Here is a 22,167-nt window from a genome sequence, read left to right on the forward strand (position 1 = left end):
AGAAATAATAGTACATTATTTAAAAATATCATGTGCAGTGGTTGATGTAAATTTTTTTTAAAATGTATTTCAATAACTTCTGACCCTTACAAGATTAGTTTTTTGGGCAAAAAAGGGTAGTATTCTTGTCAATATAATATATACACTCTAAAAAATGCTGGGTTAAAAACAACCCAAGTTGGGTTGAAAATGGACAAACCCAACGGTTGGGTTAAATGTTTGGTTAAATGTTTTATTTAAACCAACTATTATTTAAAAATTGCTATATGGCTAGCTTAAAATGAACATAGTTGGGAAATTAAAAACCAGATGCAATTAGAGACAACAATAATAGACAAAAGGTGAATGTTTATTAATAAGATTTAATATTTGATTAATATAAATTTAATAGTTTAATAGTTTATTAATATAAATGTATTAATAAGCAATTTAATAAATGTTTATTGTTTAATAATTATTCATTGAACATTAATAAATGTTCATTTCCAACATACTTTGGGTTTTTCAACCCAACTTGGGTTGTTTTTAACCTAGCATTTTTTAGAGTGTGATTAACACACACACAAAAAAAGAATTCTTTAGAATAAAATAGACCTTTTAAAATTCCATGATATTCCAGAAATTCCATGACACGTGGGAACCCTGACAGAGATTATATGTATATTTTTTTTTTTTTTGTCAAAGTCATGGAATATCAGGGATTTGTGTTTGTCGCTTTAAATTTTAGTTTCCATTTATCAAAATGAAATTTTCTTTTTGAGTTGTTTCACGCGTTTTGCGTATTATGGTTAGGCTATTTTTCAGCGCCATTTTATTCCCTTCCCGCTCGTCAACTTAAGTCAAATGCAGTCACCTGTACCTGTTAACTAATTCAAACATGCCAGGAAAATGTACATTTCAAGAGCTTTGGCTACAAAATGACCACTTCAAAGTCTGTCAACCAGCTGCGACACGACAAAGGATTCTATTTTTGAATTGGTTTCTATATTTGTGGGATTTTGCAGCTAATAGTTCAGGTCATAGAGAGGGAACAAGGACATAAATGGACAAAGAAAAGTATATATTACTTACAGTTTGAACTTTCTTGTTTCCTTTTATTTCTTTTCAAACTCTGAGGTAAATTATCCATTTTTGCTCTCATAGTGGCTATTACAGTCATGCAAAATGATATTCAAGCTCAAACCATTTTAATATTAAGCAAAGCTCAGACAAGTGTATTTCATGACAAAGATTGTATTAGTCACTGAGTACTGAGTTAATTTTATTTTGTTTAATTTTGTTTGGTTTTCGTGTTTAGCTGCGAACAGAGCCCGCCCAAAAAACAAACATACATAGCCTAAATTGTCTCTTATGTTGTATTTTTCAAACAAACTAAAATTGAAACCTTGATATGGTTTTGTGCCTTTATAAAACAGCAAAAGACAGCGATTAAGTATATACAGTCTGTATGTGCTGCGTGTTTTAAAGAGAAGTGCGCACATTTGCTCACGCAATCAGCTAGTGATCTGGTGATTAAAATAAAAGTTCAAGGATTTATGTTTTCCAAGTGTAGAAATTAGTACAAAAGTACTGTAATTTCCCTATACTGTAGTATAAAGTAACAAATACAATTGTCATTTATTTAGTTCCATGACTGTTATTGGGCATTCTGCCTTAGGCCCTGTGTCCACCAAAGCATTTTTAGCCAGCTAAAAACACCAGCGCTCTTATGAAAATGCCTTGCTGAGGGAATAGAAGTCACTTTCAAAACAAGCAGCTTTCTGCTGGTCAACACGGCAAATCTGCCTCACCCACTTTTTGCATAATCTGTGTGGGGAAATCGTGAAATTCCCAATCGCATGGATTCCTATTGAAGTGAACAACATTTAAATATGACCACCCCTTTAGAAGGCAGCTGCTTATATAGGCAGTAATTCAGCCAACTAAGTTTTAGAGCAAAGGATCAAACACTTTCTCTTACTGAGATAGGTTACATATACTTTTGTTAACATTGACAAACCCAGTGCACCAAAACACATGTTTACCATGAATAAAACTCTGAAAAGATCCCATCTCCCATCCGTATGCAGACACATACTCGTACATGCAAGCAGACTTAGCACAAAGACTTTTAAAAGTGGGATTGTACGATAAAAGCTCAAGGATGCAAATGAGGAGCTGGAGTGAATGCCGTGTACGATTTCTTTATAAGCATCTATCCCTGAGGCAGGCAGATCTGTAAGAGATGGGCACGCCGCGGTTTAGGAGGTAAATCCCCTTCCCATCAGAGCCGGCAGATCAATAGCAGCTTTGAGATGGAGAAGGACAGAGCGGAGACGGCAAGCAGCAACACTAAATTAAAACAGGATGACACTACATAACAGATCATGCCTATGGCCCAGGGATCTCACGCCCCTAAACTTTGCATGGACAGACGGTTCAAGCAAAACAACTGAAGCTTTCAGTCTACACAGACTTAGACTGTATCTCATTATGCTTTCCATAGCATGAATTAGTATGTCATAAACACTTTGGGTCCTAGTAAGGGCCTTGATGCATTAAATACTGGTACACTCAATTACCAGAAATGCAGTTCTGAGGTCAAGTCAAGTCACCTTTATTTATATAGCACTTTTTACAATGCGGATTGTTTCAAAGTAGATCTACAGTGATAGCAGGAACATAATTTTGGCTGTACAGCAGTTCTATAAGAAAATAGTGCCATTGTCCAGCTTAAGTAATTTCAGTTATTAATTTAGTTCAATTATCTATACAGCAGCCCTTGGGAAAATAGTGAAGTCATTGCCCAGCTCAGTTCAGTTCTCATACAATGGTGTCAATGCAGGCAGATCAGTAATATTGAGGAAAATTTAGTATTAAGTGATAAGTATTAAAATGATATTTCACCCAAAAATGAAAATTATTCCATGATTTACTCCCCCTCAAGCCATTCTAAGTGTATAAGACTATCTTCTTTCAGACGAACACAATCAGAGATATATTTAAAAAATATTCTTAGTCCTCCAAGGTTTATAATGGTTGTAAATGGGGGGCTGTGTTTTGAAGTAAAAAAAAAAATCCATCCATCCATAAAAAAGTAATCCATGCGACTCCAGTGGGTTAATAAAGGCCTTCTAAAGCGAAGCAATGTGTTTTTGTAAGAAAAATATCCATATTTAAACTATAAATTCCGATAACTAGCTTCCAGCGGACGACCGTATGTATATATTAAACAATAAAACTGAAACAATAATTTATTAGTATGGCGTAGGACCTCCTTTTGCAGCCAATACAGCATCAGTTAATCTTCAGAATGACAGATACAAGTTCTGCTCATTTGCCAGAGGGATATTTAGCTGGTCCTCCTTTTCCAGAACCATGTGATGCTGGTGGAGAAAAAGGTTTTCTGACTTGCTCCTCCAAAATACCCCAAAATGGCTCAAAGATATTTAGATCCGGTAACTGTGCTGGCCATGGGAGATGTTCAACTTCACTTTCATTTTCATCAAACCATTCATCAAACCTAGTCTTTCCCATAGGTGATTATCTTGCTGATACACGGCACCCCCTTCAGGGTACAATGTTTGAACCATTTGATGCACATGGTCCTTAAGAATGGTTTAGTAGTCTTTGATCACAGTAGGGAATGTCTTGATTTTGTAGTCACTGTAGTGAACACCATTATTTTGCAGCCAAAACCATCTGTTCCACCCCCATGCCTCACTCTGGGCAGCAAAAGTCCGGGTGTAAAGCCTTGTGGCTTCTCCACACCGTAACTATCACGGATGCAGAAACGACAGAGAAGGTGGACTCATCAGAGAACAATACATGTTTCACATTTTCCACAGCCCAAGATTTGCACTGTTGAAACCGACATTTGGCATGTGTGACCAAAGGTTTGGCTATGAATATTGACTCTGAGGAGCTCCCAACGAACAGTTATGGTGGAAACAGGAGTGTTGAGCATTTAATTCTGCAGTGAGTAGGGCAGCTGTGATTTTGTGTTTTTTTTTTTTTGTTTTTTTTTGGATATAATCCAGGTTAGTACCTGGACATTCCTTTCAGACAGCTTCCTCTTGCATCGACATTTACACCTATTGTAACAGATGAGCCAGCAAGATGCACACCAACAATTTGTCCTCTTTTGAACTGAAAGATCTCTCATAATTTTGTGTGGATTGCAATATTTTATGTATAGCTGTGCTATTGTTCTGCTATTTCAGCCTTCATACTCTGATGGAATGTAAAATCAGTGCAGACAGTGCATATATATATATATATATATATATGTATGTATATGTATATATATATATATATATATGTATATACATATATATATATATATACATATATATATATATACATATATATATATATACATACATACATATATATATATACATACATACATATATATACATACATACATATATATATATATATATATATATATATATACATATATATATATATATATGTATGTATGTATATATGTATGTATGTATATATATATATATGTATATATATATATATATATATATGTATATATATATATATATATATGTGTATATATATATATGTGTATATATGTATGTGTAAGGTCGTATTTGTTCACATTAATTAATGCATTAACTAACAAACTAACAATGATCAATAAATTTACAGCATTTATTAACCTTTTGTTAATGTTAATGTTCATGTTAGTTCACAGTGCATTAACTAAACATATACAACTTTGGATTTTAATAATATATTAGGAAATGTTGAGATTGAACAATAACTAAGATTATGCTGTAGTGTTGTTCAGTCTCAGTTACTAATGTAACTAATGTAGTTATACATTTTTATTATTATCAAAAAAGTATACAGAATATTTATTATTATTATTAGATTTGTATCAAATAATTCTAAATATCCGGTGAAGTGAATATAGCAAGCAGCCGATGGACACTAGTTTGTACGGTGTATTTTTGGGAATTTTTAGAGAGTGAGTATTTATTTGCACTGGAACAACTTGGACAATGGGATAGCCCTAGAAATGGCTGACACTTTGGGAAGAGGGCTTACAACTTAATAGGGAGCAGATTGAGGCATACACAGATTGTTTGCTCATGTCAGCTGTTTTCCACATTTTCACTCAGTCTTGGAGGAAGATTACGAAGCTGTCTCTTTCCTCATACTCCTTGTCATGTTTGTGTTGACAAATGAGCTCATTTTTTTCAGAGCTGCTTAAAAACGTCATGAAGGAGAAAACTCACTAATCATAATTTATGATGTGCAATATTCACTCAAATTTGCACATTTTGTTGCAAATGTTTGAAAGACGCTTAATGAAGAGATCCAGAGAGCTGTTGCTGGCAGAGAGCCTTGTTCATGAGCTTGAGCTGGCGCTAACAGGAACAGAGCTCATGATGAAGTGACTGCAAGACTTATTAAAGAAGTGACGCTTCTCATTCGGTGTATGGGTTTTATTACATGCCAGAGCTTTCTCACTTGGGAGAATGTATGAAAGCAAAGTTAATTCTCTTACCCAGCCTACAGATTTAGAGTCTGTGTGGGTGTTGTAGTGTAATGAAGTGGAATACGAGTGCATCACTTACCCAAAAAAAAAAAAAAGAAAAAGACACCTGTATTTTGCTGGTTGTTCTTTATAGTTAAACTATATGATTTACAGAGCACCTGTATCAAGGACCTTTAATACCTCCTATTTTTTACGATATTTAAAGTACGCGTGAAGCGGAAGTTGCAAACAACTTTTCTCCAGTGTTGTGATGTATTTCCAAGTAAAACAGAATATTGAATAGAGGGCAGAGTTTTACTTTAGCGCTCCTCCTCTCCATCTCTCGCTCATAGCAGAGGAACAGTTTCAGAGGAGTGGTTTACACGTTTTCAACCCAAGCCGTCAAACTGACGTTATCAGAGAAGGAACGCCATTCCAGACCGAAACTTTTCAGATTTTGATTAAAGATTACTGCGACAAACATTTTTTTTTTTTCTGTGTTTTAACGGATTAATTGTTTACCACAAGACTAGTAATATGCACTAGTAAAGTTAATAGGGTCAATATTGATTTCATGTGTACTTTAAAGGTGCTACAGAGGATCTTTTCGTCGAGTGAGAATCCAAAGACTGTTAGTGATTTTTTTTAAATGAGCGCATGCGTAAGAACAACCCCCCTCCATCACAACTCATTTCGAGGGAACGCCTCCCAAAAATCGTGCATGAGTATTGGAACACGAGTGTTTACCACCGGCATTCGCTGTGTCTTGTTTTTTGGATTCATTATGTCAGACTCACCGCAGGTAACTCATAATCTGCAGTTGTTACTCCTGTCTCCTGACAAAAACATTGCATGCGGCGCCTGTGGAGTGTGGAAAGTTACTGGAGCGCGTAGCCGTGCTCGTCTCTCACAAGGAACGTCACGGCAGTGATTGACAAGCCAGAGGGCCAATCGTTTATGCGATGATCACGTAAACGATTGGCTGATGTTTTTAAGGCCCTACCTCGTGCACAGATGATGTATATTAATATTATTACTTTCAGTGCACCTAATACATAGTCTTTTATCAGTTAGTAAAGACAGTTTCAAGTAATATTGCAAAAATGTATAAAACAAAACATCCTCTTTAGCACCTTTAATGCTATATGGAGTTTATATGATAAATTTGTGTAGATATCAAATATCTCGGTTTCCTGTGACTATGCTTCTTAAAAATAATATTTTACCCAAATATTGGGTAATAAGGCTAATCCATCCATCCATCCATCCAAGCATCCATCCATCCATCCATCCATCCATCCATCCATCCATCCATCCATCCATCCATCCATCCATCCATCCATCCATCCATCCATCCATCCATCCATCCATCCATCCATCCATCCATCCATCCATCCATCCATCCATCCATCCATCCATCCATCCATCCATCCATCCATGGACTGTGCTCAAATGCTAATGTGATGATGTTTCCTGGCTGGATTGATGATAAATATAAAGTTCATGTAAAGGTTACATTGACTGTGGTGACATTAGACAAATGCCACAGATACTCAGTGAGATCAATGTCTCAGCATGTTAAATCCGAGTCTAATTACACCACTCACAGGCCTTCAAACAACTAATTTTCATCAGGTTCACACTCATCGGTGTCTCTTATGACACATTTATTATTAAGGTGGTCTGGGTTAACTCTGTGTTTTTAGATTATAAATGATTGATTATAAATGAATCCTTTGTTATTCAAGAGACCATGATGTTACATTTTTATATAGTAAGCAGCTAGATAAAGAAACATACTCCATCTCGAATCCAGTTTTATCTGTTTAGTAACCATGGTGATTTCAGTTCCCATTTGGAACATTCAACTTGTCAAATCTTAACTTAAGATAGGAAGTTTATGTAATACGGCCCCAGAAGCCTAACTGTACGGACTTGACCTTAAGCCCAGAGAGTTCTGCTCTATGAAAACTGGAATTTTAGATTTCAATCTCGTAACGCATTCATAAACTGACAGGTGCGCCACGCTAGGCCCTTTCTTTTCCCAGGGCAAAAACCCTCAAAATGTTATCTGTTTACAAAAAAGAATGATTATCTTCAGGGCTTTTAGATTTATTGAACAGAGATAGTAGATAGAGATAGGAACACACTGGAGAGAGAGAGCAGGAATTCAAACAGATTGGACTCAAACCTGCATCTTCCGTATTGGTATTTGCTAACCATAGTGCAATGTTTTTATTCCCTCTTTAAATATTGCGCCACTCTTATTTCTTAGTTGATGTTAAAAATTCCTTTTGCATTGCTAAACCATTTCATGTGTTGTATTTGGTGAATGGTCAAAATCTGGAATTTGTAGTTATTTGATGAAGAATCTGTGCTTAGAGTTGAGTTTAGAACGAATACTTCCCATAGATATTTTTGCCTTTGCAACAAAATAATTCTTACCCAACCTTTATGTCATCACGCTCAATGGGAAATTGTTGTATGCCCTGCAGAAAGCAAATTAACGGGATGACATGGTGAGTATTTCTTTCTGTGTTTATTGTAGACTTGAGACAAGTGGTGTTTGTCATCCAGAGCCAGAGGAACTCTTTCCATGTGCGGCAGGCAGAAAAACTCAGAAAAGACCTTCTTCTACAGTCACAAGCTCTTCAAGAGGTACCGGTATTTATGATTTATTTTTTATTAACGTTTTCACTTCTGTTTTTCATGACCATTTGACCTCGTGCCTAGCATGGGTTCCCATAATTTACTTGCATCAGTTCAACCCAAAGAGAAATTATTTGTGCAATTATGCTCCAATTTTGTCCATGACTTTCTGGACAATTACACCCATCTGTTATGAAACTTTTGCCAAGCCAGATTTACAATACCACTTTTCAAGTTTGAACACACCTACTTATTCTTTGGCAATACTAATTTCCACATTTTAGAATAATGGTGCAACCATTATTGACTGAAATAACACAAAATGAAAGCATGGAAAATTAATTTATAAAACAAATGATGTTTTATTTTCAAATATGCCACATTTTGTCATTCATAAGTAGGCACAATGTGTGTGTGTGTGTGTGTGTGTGTGTTGTTGTATTTTTAGATTGGGTTTCATGAAAGTTTTCTTGCACCTAATCTGGCAACATTTTGATAGCACGTCTTACTGAAAATTCACATTTTAGGAAAGACAGGGAGTCAATGACAGATCATAAAGTGACATTTTCAGCAAGTGAAGCAGTGGGATTCACATTTCAAATGTTAAAAGCTTTATTTCAATGAGAAACTGTTGGGTTCATCCTTAATATTCCACCCTTGATAGTGTGTTCCATTTATTTCTCAGCATTGAGACCATCCTCTGAGAGTGAAAATGTAAAGCAATCTGTTTTTTCCTCCCCTCACGTCCTCATCTGATAGTTTGCCGCTTTTATAGACAAACTCTTTCTGACTGCTTGTTCTGAAAATCTGGAGTGCCAAACCGCAATAACCTCCGAGTTCTGCGCCAGTTCACTGAGCTGTCACCCTCTGATCCAATCAAAACCAGATTAAGAGACCGCTCTCATCCTGCACTATATCCCTTCTGCTTCCTTTCTTTCATTCTCAGGTTTTTCTTTTTGCAGAATGTATTAGGCTAACTTTCCAAAAGATGTACAATAGATGTTTTGACAGTTCTCTCATAAATTTCAACTGAGTTGTATATTGCAACAAACAAGTTGTTTTGATTTCTTTCATCATTCACATTGTCAGATTAGATGCTTTATAGCAACACTTTGTGAATACAAATGAAGTGGGGAAAAGTGCAGATTACTAGCACTGTAATGTGCGCTGTAGTGTGTCCCCTGTAGTGTGCGATACCACATTAAAAGTTGCACTTCACTCACTATAGTCAAATAGGACATTCATCTCAAAATTCCTGCTTTTTTGAGTTCTTCAAGCAAACAGCAAATCCATGGATTCTTTTAGATATGACAGTTTTGCTCTGAAATGCAGAACTCCTATTTTAGAGTCAGTGATGGTTCTGTTATTCAAGCAATTCACTGAAACTTACTGCCTTTGTCCTTAGTCAAGGACACACACACAAAATAACTAATAAACAATGTAACTGAATTCCTCTTCAACTTTTAAAGGAACACTCCACTTTTTTTGAAAATAGGCTAATTTTCCAACTCCCCTACAGTTAAACAGTTGAGTTTTACCGTTTTCGAATCCATTCAGCCGATCTCCGGTTCTGGCGGTACCACTTTTAGCATAGCTTAGCATAGTTCATTGAATCTGATTAGACCGTTAGCATCGCGCTTAAAAATGACCAAAGAGTTTTGATATTTTTCCTACTTAAAACTTGACTCTTCTGTAGTTAAATCGTGTACTAAGACCGACGGAAAATAAAAAGTTGTGATTTTCTAGGCTGATATGGCTAGGAACTATACTCTCATTCAGGCGTAATAATCAAGGAACTTTGCTGCCGTTCCATGGCTGCAGCAGCGCAATGATATTACGCAGCGCCTGTGAGCCCCTGCTTGCACAGGGAACGTGCCTTGCAACCATGGAGACGTTTGTGAGAGACGCTGCGTAATATCATTGCGCTGCTGCAGCTATGATACGGCAGCAAAGTTCCTTGATTATTACGCTGGAATGAGAGTATAGTTCCTAGCCATATCAGCCTAGAAAATCGCAACTTTTCATTTTCCGTCGGTCTTAGTACACGATGTAACTACAGAAGAGTCAAGTTTTAAATAGGAAAAATTTCAAAACTCTTTGGTCATTTTTAAGTGCAATGCTAACGGTCTAATCAGATTCAATGAACTATGCTAAGCTATGCTAAAAGTGGTACCGCCAGAACCGGAGATCGGCTGAATGGATTCGAAAACGGTAAAACTCAACTGTTTAACTCTAGGGGAGTTGGAAAATTAGCCTATTTTCAAAAAAAGTGGAGTGTTCCTTTAAAGTCATATAAATAAATGATGAACTAGTCCATGTACATGCTGGAAAGACTTTGAGACAGTTTAATCCAGAACAATAAAGCTCTGTTTAGATTTTATTTATTTATTTATTTTATTTTTTTGTTTGTTTTGTTATCTTGCCTATACCAGTTTCCTTCAGTGTGTTATTGAATGTATTTTATTGAATAATTAATTTCATTTATACATTACGGAAGAGGATTAGGGCCAAGCAATAATAAAAAAAATAAAACCATCTAGAGATTAAAGTTGTTAAATTTCGAGAAAAAAGTCGAGATAAAATGTTGAGAATAAGCGTGTTAAATTACGAGAAAAAAATTGTTAAATTTCGAGAAAAAAAGTCGAGATAAAATGTTGAGAATAAAGTCATTAAATTACGAGAACAAATTTGTTAAATTATGAGAAAAATGACGTTAAATTTTGAGAAAAAAGTCGAGATAAAATGTTGAGAAAGGGGTGGTTGCATGCGATTTCACTTTTATAACTTTAGTTAGTGTGTAATGTTGCTGCTTGAGCATAAACAGTATCTGCAAAGTTACAGTGCTGAAAGTTCAATGCACACTGAGATATTGTCTTTTAAAGTTATGGCATTTTATTGCCTACAAAAACGGGCGGTTTGGACTACAACAAGCTTCTTCCCGGGTTGGTGACATCATAAACTCTTGCTATTAACATAAACACTGCCCCCGGGAACACGCAACAAAGTGGGCGAGGCCATGTGGCGCAGCATAATGGAAGCGGAAGAGTTGTTTACACCGAACGCGAGCTGCGCGACGCGACGCGTCAAAAGATATAGAACCCATTATAATCTGTGATATTTTGTACACTGGATGTGGTGCTGAAGATAGCTTCCTGAATCTACACGAGTTTAATGCTGGATTTACACAAAGACTTTTACTGAAAGATGAAGCAGTTCCCACTTTAAAAGCAGAAGCTGCTGTTTATCAGCCCCAAACTGTAAGTACGTTTTATTGTTTGTCTTTTAAACGTAATGTTATAGTTCTGTTGCTATTTTTAATGCATCTAGGACGTATACAAAGACCAACTCGTTTTTGCTAGCCAGTTAGCTAATTTCTAGTGCAACAAATACCAACAAACTTCTATGTTCATAGACAAACAGTTGTTCATGCTATAAATTAAATGCTACCTTTACAAAAATGCGACTACTCAGGCATGTATTTACTACAGTAAAGCTTTAATCAGGATAAAACTGTATATTTAAAGCTAACAAACAGCAGTGACAGCTTATCTAAACACTTTGACACAAATACTAAATGAAATACCATTCATAAACATCCTTCAAAAGCCGCGATTGCAGAGGTTCTACTTTTTCCTCTTCATCTGGGTCTGATTTGGCTCAATTTGATACAGCAATAGCGCTATTATTTACTTTCCACCTAAGCGCGTAACTTCGAATGGTAAGGGGAGTGGCGTTTCCGGACGCTTCAGCGAATCACGACAGACTGGGCCAGTAACCAACCTGCTGACCAATCTGAGCACATTGCGTATGTCGGAGGGAGTGGCTTCATAGAAGCAGGAAGTCAAACGAGCCGTTCATATGACAGTGGAAACAGAGGTGTAGAATTAAGGTAAAATATATGAAAAATACAGCATTTAAAAAAAACCGAAGCATTAAGACATGTTAAACTCTGCACCCAAAACACAATCAAGCCTAGAAAAAAAACATGTAACCCCCCCTTTAAATTACGAGAACAAATTCGTTAAATTACGGAATTACGATAATTTAACAACTTTAATTTCGAGATGGTTTTATTTTTTTATTATTGCTTGGCCCTAATCCTCTTCCTTAATACTTTATATTAAAATTAAGTATTACAATATTATTTTAAAAATATGTATTGTAATTAAATGTAATATGTATAATCTACATCTACAATCTATAATCTATAAATCTACAAAATAAAATAGTTTTATAATAAATAATTTTATAATAAATATTAAAATATTTATTCATTTGTGTAATTGTATATGTATATAATTATAATAATGTATAATTTAATAGTCATTTAATATGTTATGGGTTTTTTTCACCCTTTTTTTCTCTATACAATGAAATAAAAAAAATAAATATAAATAACACATTTTTCTAATTATCTTATTTTGTGTTCCAAAGAAGTCAATGATAACAGAATCACACTTTACAATAAGGTTCATTAGTTAACATTAGTTAACTACATGAGTTAACATAATGAGTAGGCACCTATTGTATCTGTTGGCGTTCTTTTTAATTCTTCCTCTTCTTCTTCTTCTTCTTCTCCTTCTCCTTCTGCTCTTGAGTCTATGGCAGCCCATAGAACTGCTTGCGGGAAAGTTATGAAATTTGGCACAGTTAGAGGACAGTCTGAACTGTGTCCATAGCAAATTTGGAGTCTGTAACTCAATCCCTCTAGCGCCACCAGCTGGCTCATGTTTATGTTAATAACTTTTGAACTGTAGAAGCCTTTGCACACTGAGTCCGAAATTTTCGCATGCGTTTTTTCGTATTCGTAATCCTAAAAATTTGTCACGCACAGAGACCTTGCACACTGAGTCCGATGCGTATTAATGAATGCGTTGTCTTCAAGCAGTGAGCACGATAGTTGTCCTCTCTCTTCTTAAAAAGAGAAAAAGAAAGAGGAAATATTGGGTCCATCCAATCCCGACATTGCATAGAGAGAAAGGAGAGTTCCACCTCATCAAGGAGCTGCGGGATCAACGTTTCAAACTTCAGGATGTCAGTGTTTCAGTTTGATGCTTTGCTACTGGCACAATCTGACTTTATATTCTGTCTTTGTATTCCGCACGTTGTTTGTCATACAGTGCTGCTGCCTTGTGCTGTAGACGACATGGATCAACTTGTCAGATGGCATTCTGGATATTTGCGTTCAAGTACGGTGGCTCTGAATTGTCAAAACGTCTCTCAAAATGCCTGCAACGGATGCGAAAAATGCAGAAAATCGAACCTGATCCGAATATTTTTATGACGGATGAAAGTCTCGGAGGCAGTGCGCAAATGTGATTGACATAACGTGAGGTAGAATTAATTTAACGTGCGAAAAATTTGCATGTGAATTTCAGACACAGTGTGCGAAGGCCTTAAGGGATAGGGATTCTTTTTTCCTCTGATTCCTTGGGTCAAGACGAATTTTGAATTTACTGAAAAACCTACTTTTTCGAACTCCTCCTAGGCCGTAACTCGATTTTCACGAAAATTGAACCAGATCATCTTCAGACCATGCCGAAAAAAATTTATGGAAGTAAAGTCGATTTCTCAAACCGTTTTCGAAAAACACGCGAACAAATTTAACGTAGTGCTTGTAAAAAGAGACATAAGGTTGTATCTCCGCAACGCTTTATCGTATTCAGACCAAACTTGGTAGATGTCATCACAAGCATGACCTGAGGCAACATGCAACGTTTCGGAGCAGCGCCACCTACTGGTCCGGAGATATGACAAATGGATACTTTTGCTTATAACTTCTGATGGGTTTGTCCACAAATCATAACTTTGGACTCGTTGGATTCGGGGCATCATGCCGAGTTGATTGGTATCCAATTTTCCCATATCGGCCATTTTGACTGTCAGCCATTTTGAATTTTGTGCCAAAATGCTGTATTTTATGAACGCATTAGCGTATTGTTACAAAACTTTATATGGGTCTTTGGCACTGTGCCCTGACAGTACTCAAAATGTTAATAACTTTTGACTATATTAACGGATCTCAGTAGATTCCTTGGGTCATGCTGAGAACATAGATACCAAATTTGCCATAGTCAGCTGAACTTCCTGTCCGCCATATTGTGTAACTTCTCCTAGACCGTTGCTCCAATTTTTTCCCAAAATCGAACCGTATCATCTTCAGACCATGCCGAAAAAAAGTTATGGATTTCAAGTCGATACGTCAAAAAGTTTTCATATATTGGAGCAAGGAATTTGAGGCATGATGCAAAACCGACTGTTGAAGCTGTATCTCTGCACTGCTTTGGCATATTGACACCAAACTTTGCATGAGTCACCGTCACCTTACTTTGACCATACCACAACAATTTGCTCACAGTGCCACCTATTGGTTGAAAGTGATGAATCATTAAATCATTGTTATTAAAAGTATATATGATTTCTCTGTCATTTTGCCTAAATATGTCTTTATTAATTGCTCAGTGTTGCTGTAAGTCTGATGCTCCCAGCTGTGCTGGGATGACTTGTTGTGCCTTCTCTGTGCTTGGCCCCGATAATTGCTGCTTGCAGCTATATTTCATCTTTTTAATGTTATTTTCAACATTTACTAATAATAATTATTAAAATCTTGTTAACATTAGTTAATACACTGTGAACTAACATGAACAAACAATGACATATGTTTATCAGTATCAGTATCTAATGTTTAACTAATGAACCTTGTTGTAAGTGTTACCCAGAATTCTTTTTTTGGGTGAACTGTCTTTTTAATTAACACTAAAGGAGAGCTTCTATTGATTGGATTGGACAGCACTGGAGATATATAGGACTTACTTTTTCCTCTGAAAGAAATTACAGCCTTTTACCTTCAAACCTTTGTAGGAAAATAAAGTTGTGCTTGACTGTCATGCTGCTTTATGCAGTGCCACAAGATGTCAGCACTAGTCTGAGACATGAGACGGTTGATTTCTGATGCTTAATCCTTGATTCAGGAGAGCAATTTGTTTCACTTTAGTTGGACTCATGAGGCCTAACATTTATTCATTACTGAGAAATGCTCATGCATTACACTCTACATGGATGTGAACATCAATTTTTTCCCTCTCTGTCGGTCTATGAACCCTGACAGCTCCAGTATTGCCAGTGTAAATTAGACTTCACATTTATCACTCTTGCCCTGTGTGACTGTATAGTGTGCCTGAACATTGCTTGCTTGCTCATATTCACACCTCAGTGTGCAGTCAGCAATGACTGTTATGTTGTAAAAGCTGTGGGATGTTTGTTCCACCACTGGGGGGCCGAAGCAGCAGAAAAGTGGGAACGCATGCAGCAGAGGACAAATTCAATAAGACCAGCAGTCTGTAAACACTGAGGTATTCATATCTGGAGCCCAGAGAGGGCACAGAAGTTTGCAAACTTGGTATGACAGCAACTGGTATGACCTGGACTGTTTCCTTCTGTTGATGTCGTCATTGAGAAAGAAACACGTGCCCTGAGGATTGGCCTTCTTCATATTGCTTATCTTTTTAGTATTCTTCTTTGTTTTTGCCTTCTTATTTGTCATCAGCTGTTTTGTACTTTTTTTTTTTTCATCTTCAACATTCAAACTATGCTTTATATAATTAAAGCCTTAGTTCAACCTTGTTTTATTTTTTATATATACAGTACAGTCCAAAAGTTTGGAACCATTAAGATTTTTAATGTTTTTAAAAGAAGTTTCATCTGCTCACCAAGGCTACATTTATTTAATTAAAAATACAGTAAAAACAGTAATATTGTGAAATAGTATTACAATTTAAAATAACTGTTTCCTATTTGAATATATTTCACAAAGTAATTTATTCCTGTGATGGAAAAGCTGAATTTTCAGCATCATTACTCCAGTCTTCAGTGTCACATGATCCTTCAGAAATCATTCTAATATGCTGATCTGCTGCTCAAGAAACATTTAATGTGTACAATTGTACAAAATATTTGTGTACAATATTTTTTTTCAGGATTATTTGATGAATAGAAAGTTCAAAAGAACAGAGTTTATCTGAAATCTAATCTTTTGTAACATTATAAATGTCTTTACTGCCACTTTTGATTGATTTAATGCATCCTTGCTGAATAAAAGTATTCATTTCTTTAATTTCTTTTCAAAAAAATAAAAATTCTTACTGACCCCAAACTTTTGAACGGTAGTGTATAATGCTACAGAAGCTTTGTATTTCAGATAAATGCTGTTCTTTTGAACTTTCTATTCATCAAGGAATCCTGAAAAAAAAAAAAGTACACAACTGTTCAACATTGAAAATAATCATGTTCATGTTTATTGATCATCAAATCAGCATATTAGAATGATTTCTGAAGGATCATGTGACACTGAAGACTGGAGTAATGATGCTGAAAATTCAGCTTTGCATCACAGGAATAAATTACTTTGTCAAATATATTTAAATAGTACACAGTTATTTTAAATTGTAATAATATTTCACAATATTAATGTTTTTTACTGTATTTTTAATTAAATAAATGTAGCCTTGGTGAGCAGACGAAACTTCTTTTAAAAACATTAAAAATCTTAGTGCTTCCAAACTTTTGGACTGTACGGTAATGCATTAACTAACATGAACTAACAATGAGCAAAACATTTGTTACTGTATTTACTAATATTCATTCATTAAAATTCAGTTGTTCATTATTTGTTCATGTTCATGTCACAGTGCATTAACTAATGTAGTTAACTAATGTATATATTCTCACACACACACACACACACACACACACACACACACACACACACACACACACACACACACACACACACACACACATGTTTGTTTTTGTGAATTGTGGGGACTTTCCATAGACTTCAATGCATTTTACACTGAACAAACTGTACATTCTATCCCCCTACCCTGCCCCTACCCCTAAACCTAACCCTCACAGGAAACTGTGCAAACTTTTACTTTTTCACAAAAACTCATTCTATATGATTTATAAACCCATTTACATTGTGGGGACCGCTGGCTGGTCCCCACGATGTAGGTGAACTCAGGTTTATATTACATCATGGGGACATTTGGTCCCCACAATGTAATATAAACAAAAGCACACACACACACACACACACACACACACACAAAATCCAAAACCAAATTACTCACCTATATTAATGTTTTCTGGAAAACACCAGTGCTTGAAAGACTGCTAAGAAAGGATTTGCACACACATGCAAACACTTGGAAAAGACAACTGAGTTTGTCCTAATTAATTACACAGACATAGTTAGTACAAGCTCTGTTTAGGAGGCTTTGCAATATAATATGTTTGTTCCAGTCTCTATGGAAATCAGGCCGAATGGGCAGAGAACATTTGCTAAATTAACCTGACCTCAACTGAAATGCATCCTCATAATGATTTGTATTAGTTTGACCTGACATGCTGCTTTTTAAAATGCTGATTAGATGCTACCTGCTGGCCTGTATATTTTATGACATTAAACAGCATAAAAGATTACCTTAATGGGTACCATTTTCTTTTTGTTGCTGGTCAAAAACATGCACTAATCTTATTTAATGTATTAAAGACCCCATGTGGTAAGGTTTTTAATGTTGTTTATATGTCTATGTGATGGTGTTTTTAAAATGCTTCAAGACAGACCATGTGCAGATTCATTTGTCAACACCATTGCTGAGTATTTTCTCTTCAAAACTGCAGTGAAGAAGAGAGTCTCAAACCCGTGGTTTGAAATCGCTGGTGTCTGTGACGTCACAAACTACCTTGTATCCAATCATGTCAATGTGCCGGCTTTAACATATCATTAACAGCGAAATTGCAGAGGAGTCTCGAGAGAAGCCAGGTTTTCCCAGTATATTTTTCTGTTGATTAGATTGAACAAAATGGCATTTGTTTGATGTATATTACGATGAACTATATATGTTTCTCCACTAATGTTCTGAATTGTTAAAGTGTTTAAGGATACACATTGTTAGATGACAGCTGTCTAACTCTGACATGGCAAACGTGAACATCTGACATGGCAAACGTGAACATGGTTTGTGTAACATTAGCAACACATTATTAGCTTTTTGATGACTGACCAAAATATCCAAGCAAAAGGATAATCATAGTAATTACCGTTATGTGTCCAATGTTGTAAAGAGCGATAGCATTGTGCAGCGTTTACCTCATTAAGTTGACCGAGTGGATCTCTGAGCTGGCGTGAGCTAATGGAGGCGGGGCTAATTTTCATATTCAGTTATCTGCGTATATATTAAATGAGGCAAGGGTGTAAAGTTACATTCAAGCTATTTTAATGCATGAAGAAATATTTTTCACATGAAAAAAAATTAAATATGTTATTTTGGTGGTCAAATAAGAGTTTTAAGGGACAAAATTGACTACAGGGTGACTTTAACAGTTCAGTTGTTTGGTCTAGCTTAGATGGCCAATACCACATTGTTTCATTTATCATCTGTGTTCTCTCAAGGCTGTATTTCATCCAAAGCCTTACATTAAAAGCATGTTTAAAAAAAAAAAAAAACATTTACCACAAAGAAAATGTCACTTATTTAATTATTTAACAGGTAAATCAAAAGGGAACTTTTTTTTTGGTGGAAAAATCTATTTCTTTACCAGTGAGGTTAAACTCAAACTGGGGACAAACTGAAAGGACAAACTTGGGTCATACGTAAGCTTTTGTCTCTTTTTTGATTATGTCTCTATATAGGACAGACAGATCAAACACTTCTAAGATTAGAGTGCCAATTTCTCACCATTCTGGTCTCTGGTCCCCACGTGATTGAGCCAGGGCGTTCATCTGAGGTTACCTAAGGTAGCAAGGTCATGCCGACCCCCATTTTCATCATCACCTTTAGTCACAGCATGATCACAAACCCTTTTCATCTCTGGTCACATCTCAATGAGCCATATCAAGACACACAATGGGTGTCACAAAGTCCTCAGTCATTCATGTCTCTTTTTGGAAATAAGAATAAAGTTTAAATAAGAATAAGAATAAAGGGGCACCTTTGAACATGAGCACACTCTCATCTGATTCATTCTCTCCTATTCAAATTACAAATGTGAATTGCTTAGGCTAAAAATGTTGCTGAAGGGGATGTACTGGAAAATTGATTCTCTACAGGCTGATAATATTGTCCAATTTCAGCTTTTTCTGCAATTGATTCCTATTGTTCGGGACAGCTGATTTCAAACTGAAACGCTGTCTTCATATATGCTATCTTTTTGGTGTACTAAAATTCAATAGTTTGGCTGATTAGTTGAAATATGAGAAATGTGAAATATGAGGCAAGTATACAATTTTAAAGGGTCATGAAACCCCCTGTTTTACCCTGGTCGTTCACATCTCTGAGTTTCAAAAAGTCTGTGAAAATGGGTTTGTAAAGCTCTGGAAAAGTGGGAGTGTAGAGGGGGGGAAGAGGGGAGAGAACAACCAATGAAGCACAGCCATACAACACACTCATCATACACAATAATGAATATTAATTTAATATATATGAGCACGGAGAGAATGACGACAAACTCCCAAGCACAAGGGAGAAATGCGAAAGAATATTTAATAGGGCTAATAATAGGCTACTTTGATTACATTTACGAGCACTGCAGTCTCAAAATCAGTCTTTTAGAATAATCGTGTCGTCGCGTTCAGATAGGCTACACCACTGTATCAGTGTCCAGTTTGCACATATAATTCATATAAGAATCATATAAGAATATATTCATATAAGAAGACTTGATGAAATATGTGTGCATAACTACACCGTGCTGGTTAATGTTTGGTGCAGTAGAATGTGTGAAATAAAAACTTTAAACACGGATACTTTATTCTGTATGAGCTATGTGTCACGTGGCTAGTGTTATTAAACTCATCGTGGAGCTCCGCGGAAACCGAGCATATGCGCGCTCTGCCTGTATATCATAAAAACAATCGTTTTTTTCATGTGTTCGTATTCAAACTCCAGTTCTGATCGCATTGCGAGCAAAATACAAACAACACACGTGCTGCTGTGCTGAGGGAAACAGCCTACGGCTCGCGTGTTTGAACGCAGAGGTGATGAACAGCACTTTTGTGACACTTTTGAATTCTCCGCTGTAATGCGATCTCACGCGAACATATTTTCCATTTGTGCTGGTAGATTACAGCAAAACAATCCACATGCACAGAAACCTCTGCTCTGTTCGTGTCGCAGGAAAACACATTGTGTTGTGGCACTGAGGAAACGAACACCAAAGACATGTTTCTGAATAACAACAGACCGAGGCGAGAGAAGTGATTTCCTACTGCAGTTATAATCAGTTATAATCGTATGCATACTACAGTGCAGTGATTGTATTGAATGAGCTTTATGTCATGAATATATGTCGAGAATCTACGTCAGCATGTTCGAAAGTACACGATGACGTCAGATTTTGTGACATTGCTCCGACTCAGCTTTTCAAACAGGAAGACCGAAATCGCTCTGAAAAATGTAAAGATAACTATTTTTCACTTATGAATAACATTAACGAGTACCTTTAGTGTTTTCAATGATGTGCAGCTTATACATATCTGTTTACATCTCAAAAAAAGTGTTTTGGGGTTTCATGACACTTTAAGCAGCATCCTGACTTTTACAGTAGGAACTATATTTACATATACAGCCATATCAGAATATACTACACAAGTTTACTCTCTTAAGGGGTATTCACACTAATGATGTTAACTATTAAGTCTATCATGTAATCATGTATCATCTAATGTAAAAGAGAATTTAAATTAAAATAAAGTTCACAGCTATGCGTTCAAAAATTGGGACTAATTTTTAAATTTTTAATTTTAAAGTAATTTTTAAAGAAACTCTTTTTTTTTTTTATTCAGCAAGCATACATTAAATTGATTAAAAGGGACAGTAAATTAATAATAATAATAATAATAATAATGTTACAAATGATTTCAAATAAATGTTCATCAACGTTCATCAAAATGTTCATGTAACGTTCATCAAAGAATCCAGAAAAAAAGCTTTCATGGTTTCCACAAAAATATTAAGCAGCACAACTGTTTTGAACATTGATAATAATAAGAAATGTTTCTTGAGCAACAAAACAGCATATTAGAATGATTTCTGAAGTAATGATTCTGAAAATTCAGCTAAAATATTTTAATATATTAAAATAAAAAAAAACTGTTATTAATAATATTAATAATAAATTAATAATATTTCACAATATTACTTTTACAGCTTTTTTTTTTTTTGATCAAGTGAATAAAGCTTTGGTGAGCATAAGAGACTTTTTTCAAAAACATTACAAAGTGTGTGTCTTAAACTGATCTCTCTCCTGATCTCTCTTTGAAGTCCATCCATGATTTTGCTGGATGTTGTCCTGAAGTAAACTACTGTCTCAAATCAGATAACTCACTTGATAGCTGGCAGTTTCTTCACATTTTCTCTTCGTCTGACAGTAGCTGTAATAGTGTTTGTCTCTTTCAGAGTTCCCCTGTCATCCTCCACCTGCACACACTGTCAGACAATGAGGGAGACTGGAGCATTCTCCCACTGCTGCCTTAGTAAGTGCTGTAAATACTGACATTACAGACATTCTTGGTTCTTGATTCTTCAGTTGAAGTGAGGTTCACTTGGATTATTCCTGTGTTTAAAGTTTGAATATCACAAGACCAGACAAGAGTGCTATTGTAATGAATATCAATACAGCTGTGATTTTGCAATATATTATGCAATATATTAAAGTAAAATATTAATATTATTATTTACTTATTTAGTCATTTCATAAGGAGTTGCATTTTACACACACTATTGCTAGTTCCTTTATGTATTTTTAACTTGCAAAAGAAGTTTCAAAAGCCACAGCAGAATCAACTGTTGTGCGTCTCCTATCAAGACACACTAGTTGTCCCTGAATGAATCAGTACTTTGAATGATTCAATTAAATGTGAATGTTTCAGTGATTCACTTGCAAAGACAGTCACTGGCTATGTCTAAAATTGTATACTTGTGACAACACTTGTTTTGAATAAGTAATTATTTTTGCAAGTGCTAAAAAGTATCTTC

General features: G+C 35.6%; 1 protein-coding gene across 3 annotated transcripts in view; it reads left to right on the forward strand.

Annotated features, from left to right (window-relative positions):
• The window catches only part of b3glcta (beta 3-glucosyltransferase a), a 110,915-nt gene that overhangs the window by 55,994 nt on the left and 32,754 nt on the right, over positions 1-22,167 (forward strand). For all 3 annotated transcript variants that reach the window (XM_067365559.1, XM_067365561.1, XM_067365560.1), the window contains exons 4-5: positions 8,028-8,137; positions 21,589-21,665. In XM_067365559.1, coding sequence (XP_067221660.1) covers positions 8,028-8,137; positions 21,589-21,665 — 187 coding nt within the window. The remainder of the gene's footprint in view (positions 1-8,027; positions 8,138-21,588; positions 21,666-22,167) is intronic.

The sequence above is a fragment of the Chanodichthys erythropterus genome, chromosome 17 (genome assembly GCF_024489055.1).
Source record: "Chanodichthys erythropterus isolate Z2021 chromosome 17, ASM2448905v1, whole genome shotgun sequence".
NCBI lineage: Eukaryota > Metazoa > Chordata > Actinopteri > Cypriniformes > Xenocyprididae > Chanodichthys > Chanodichthys erythropterus.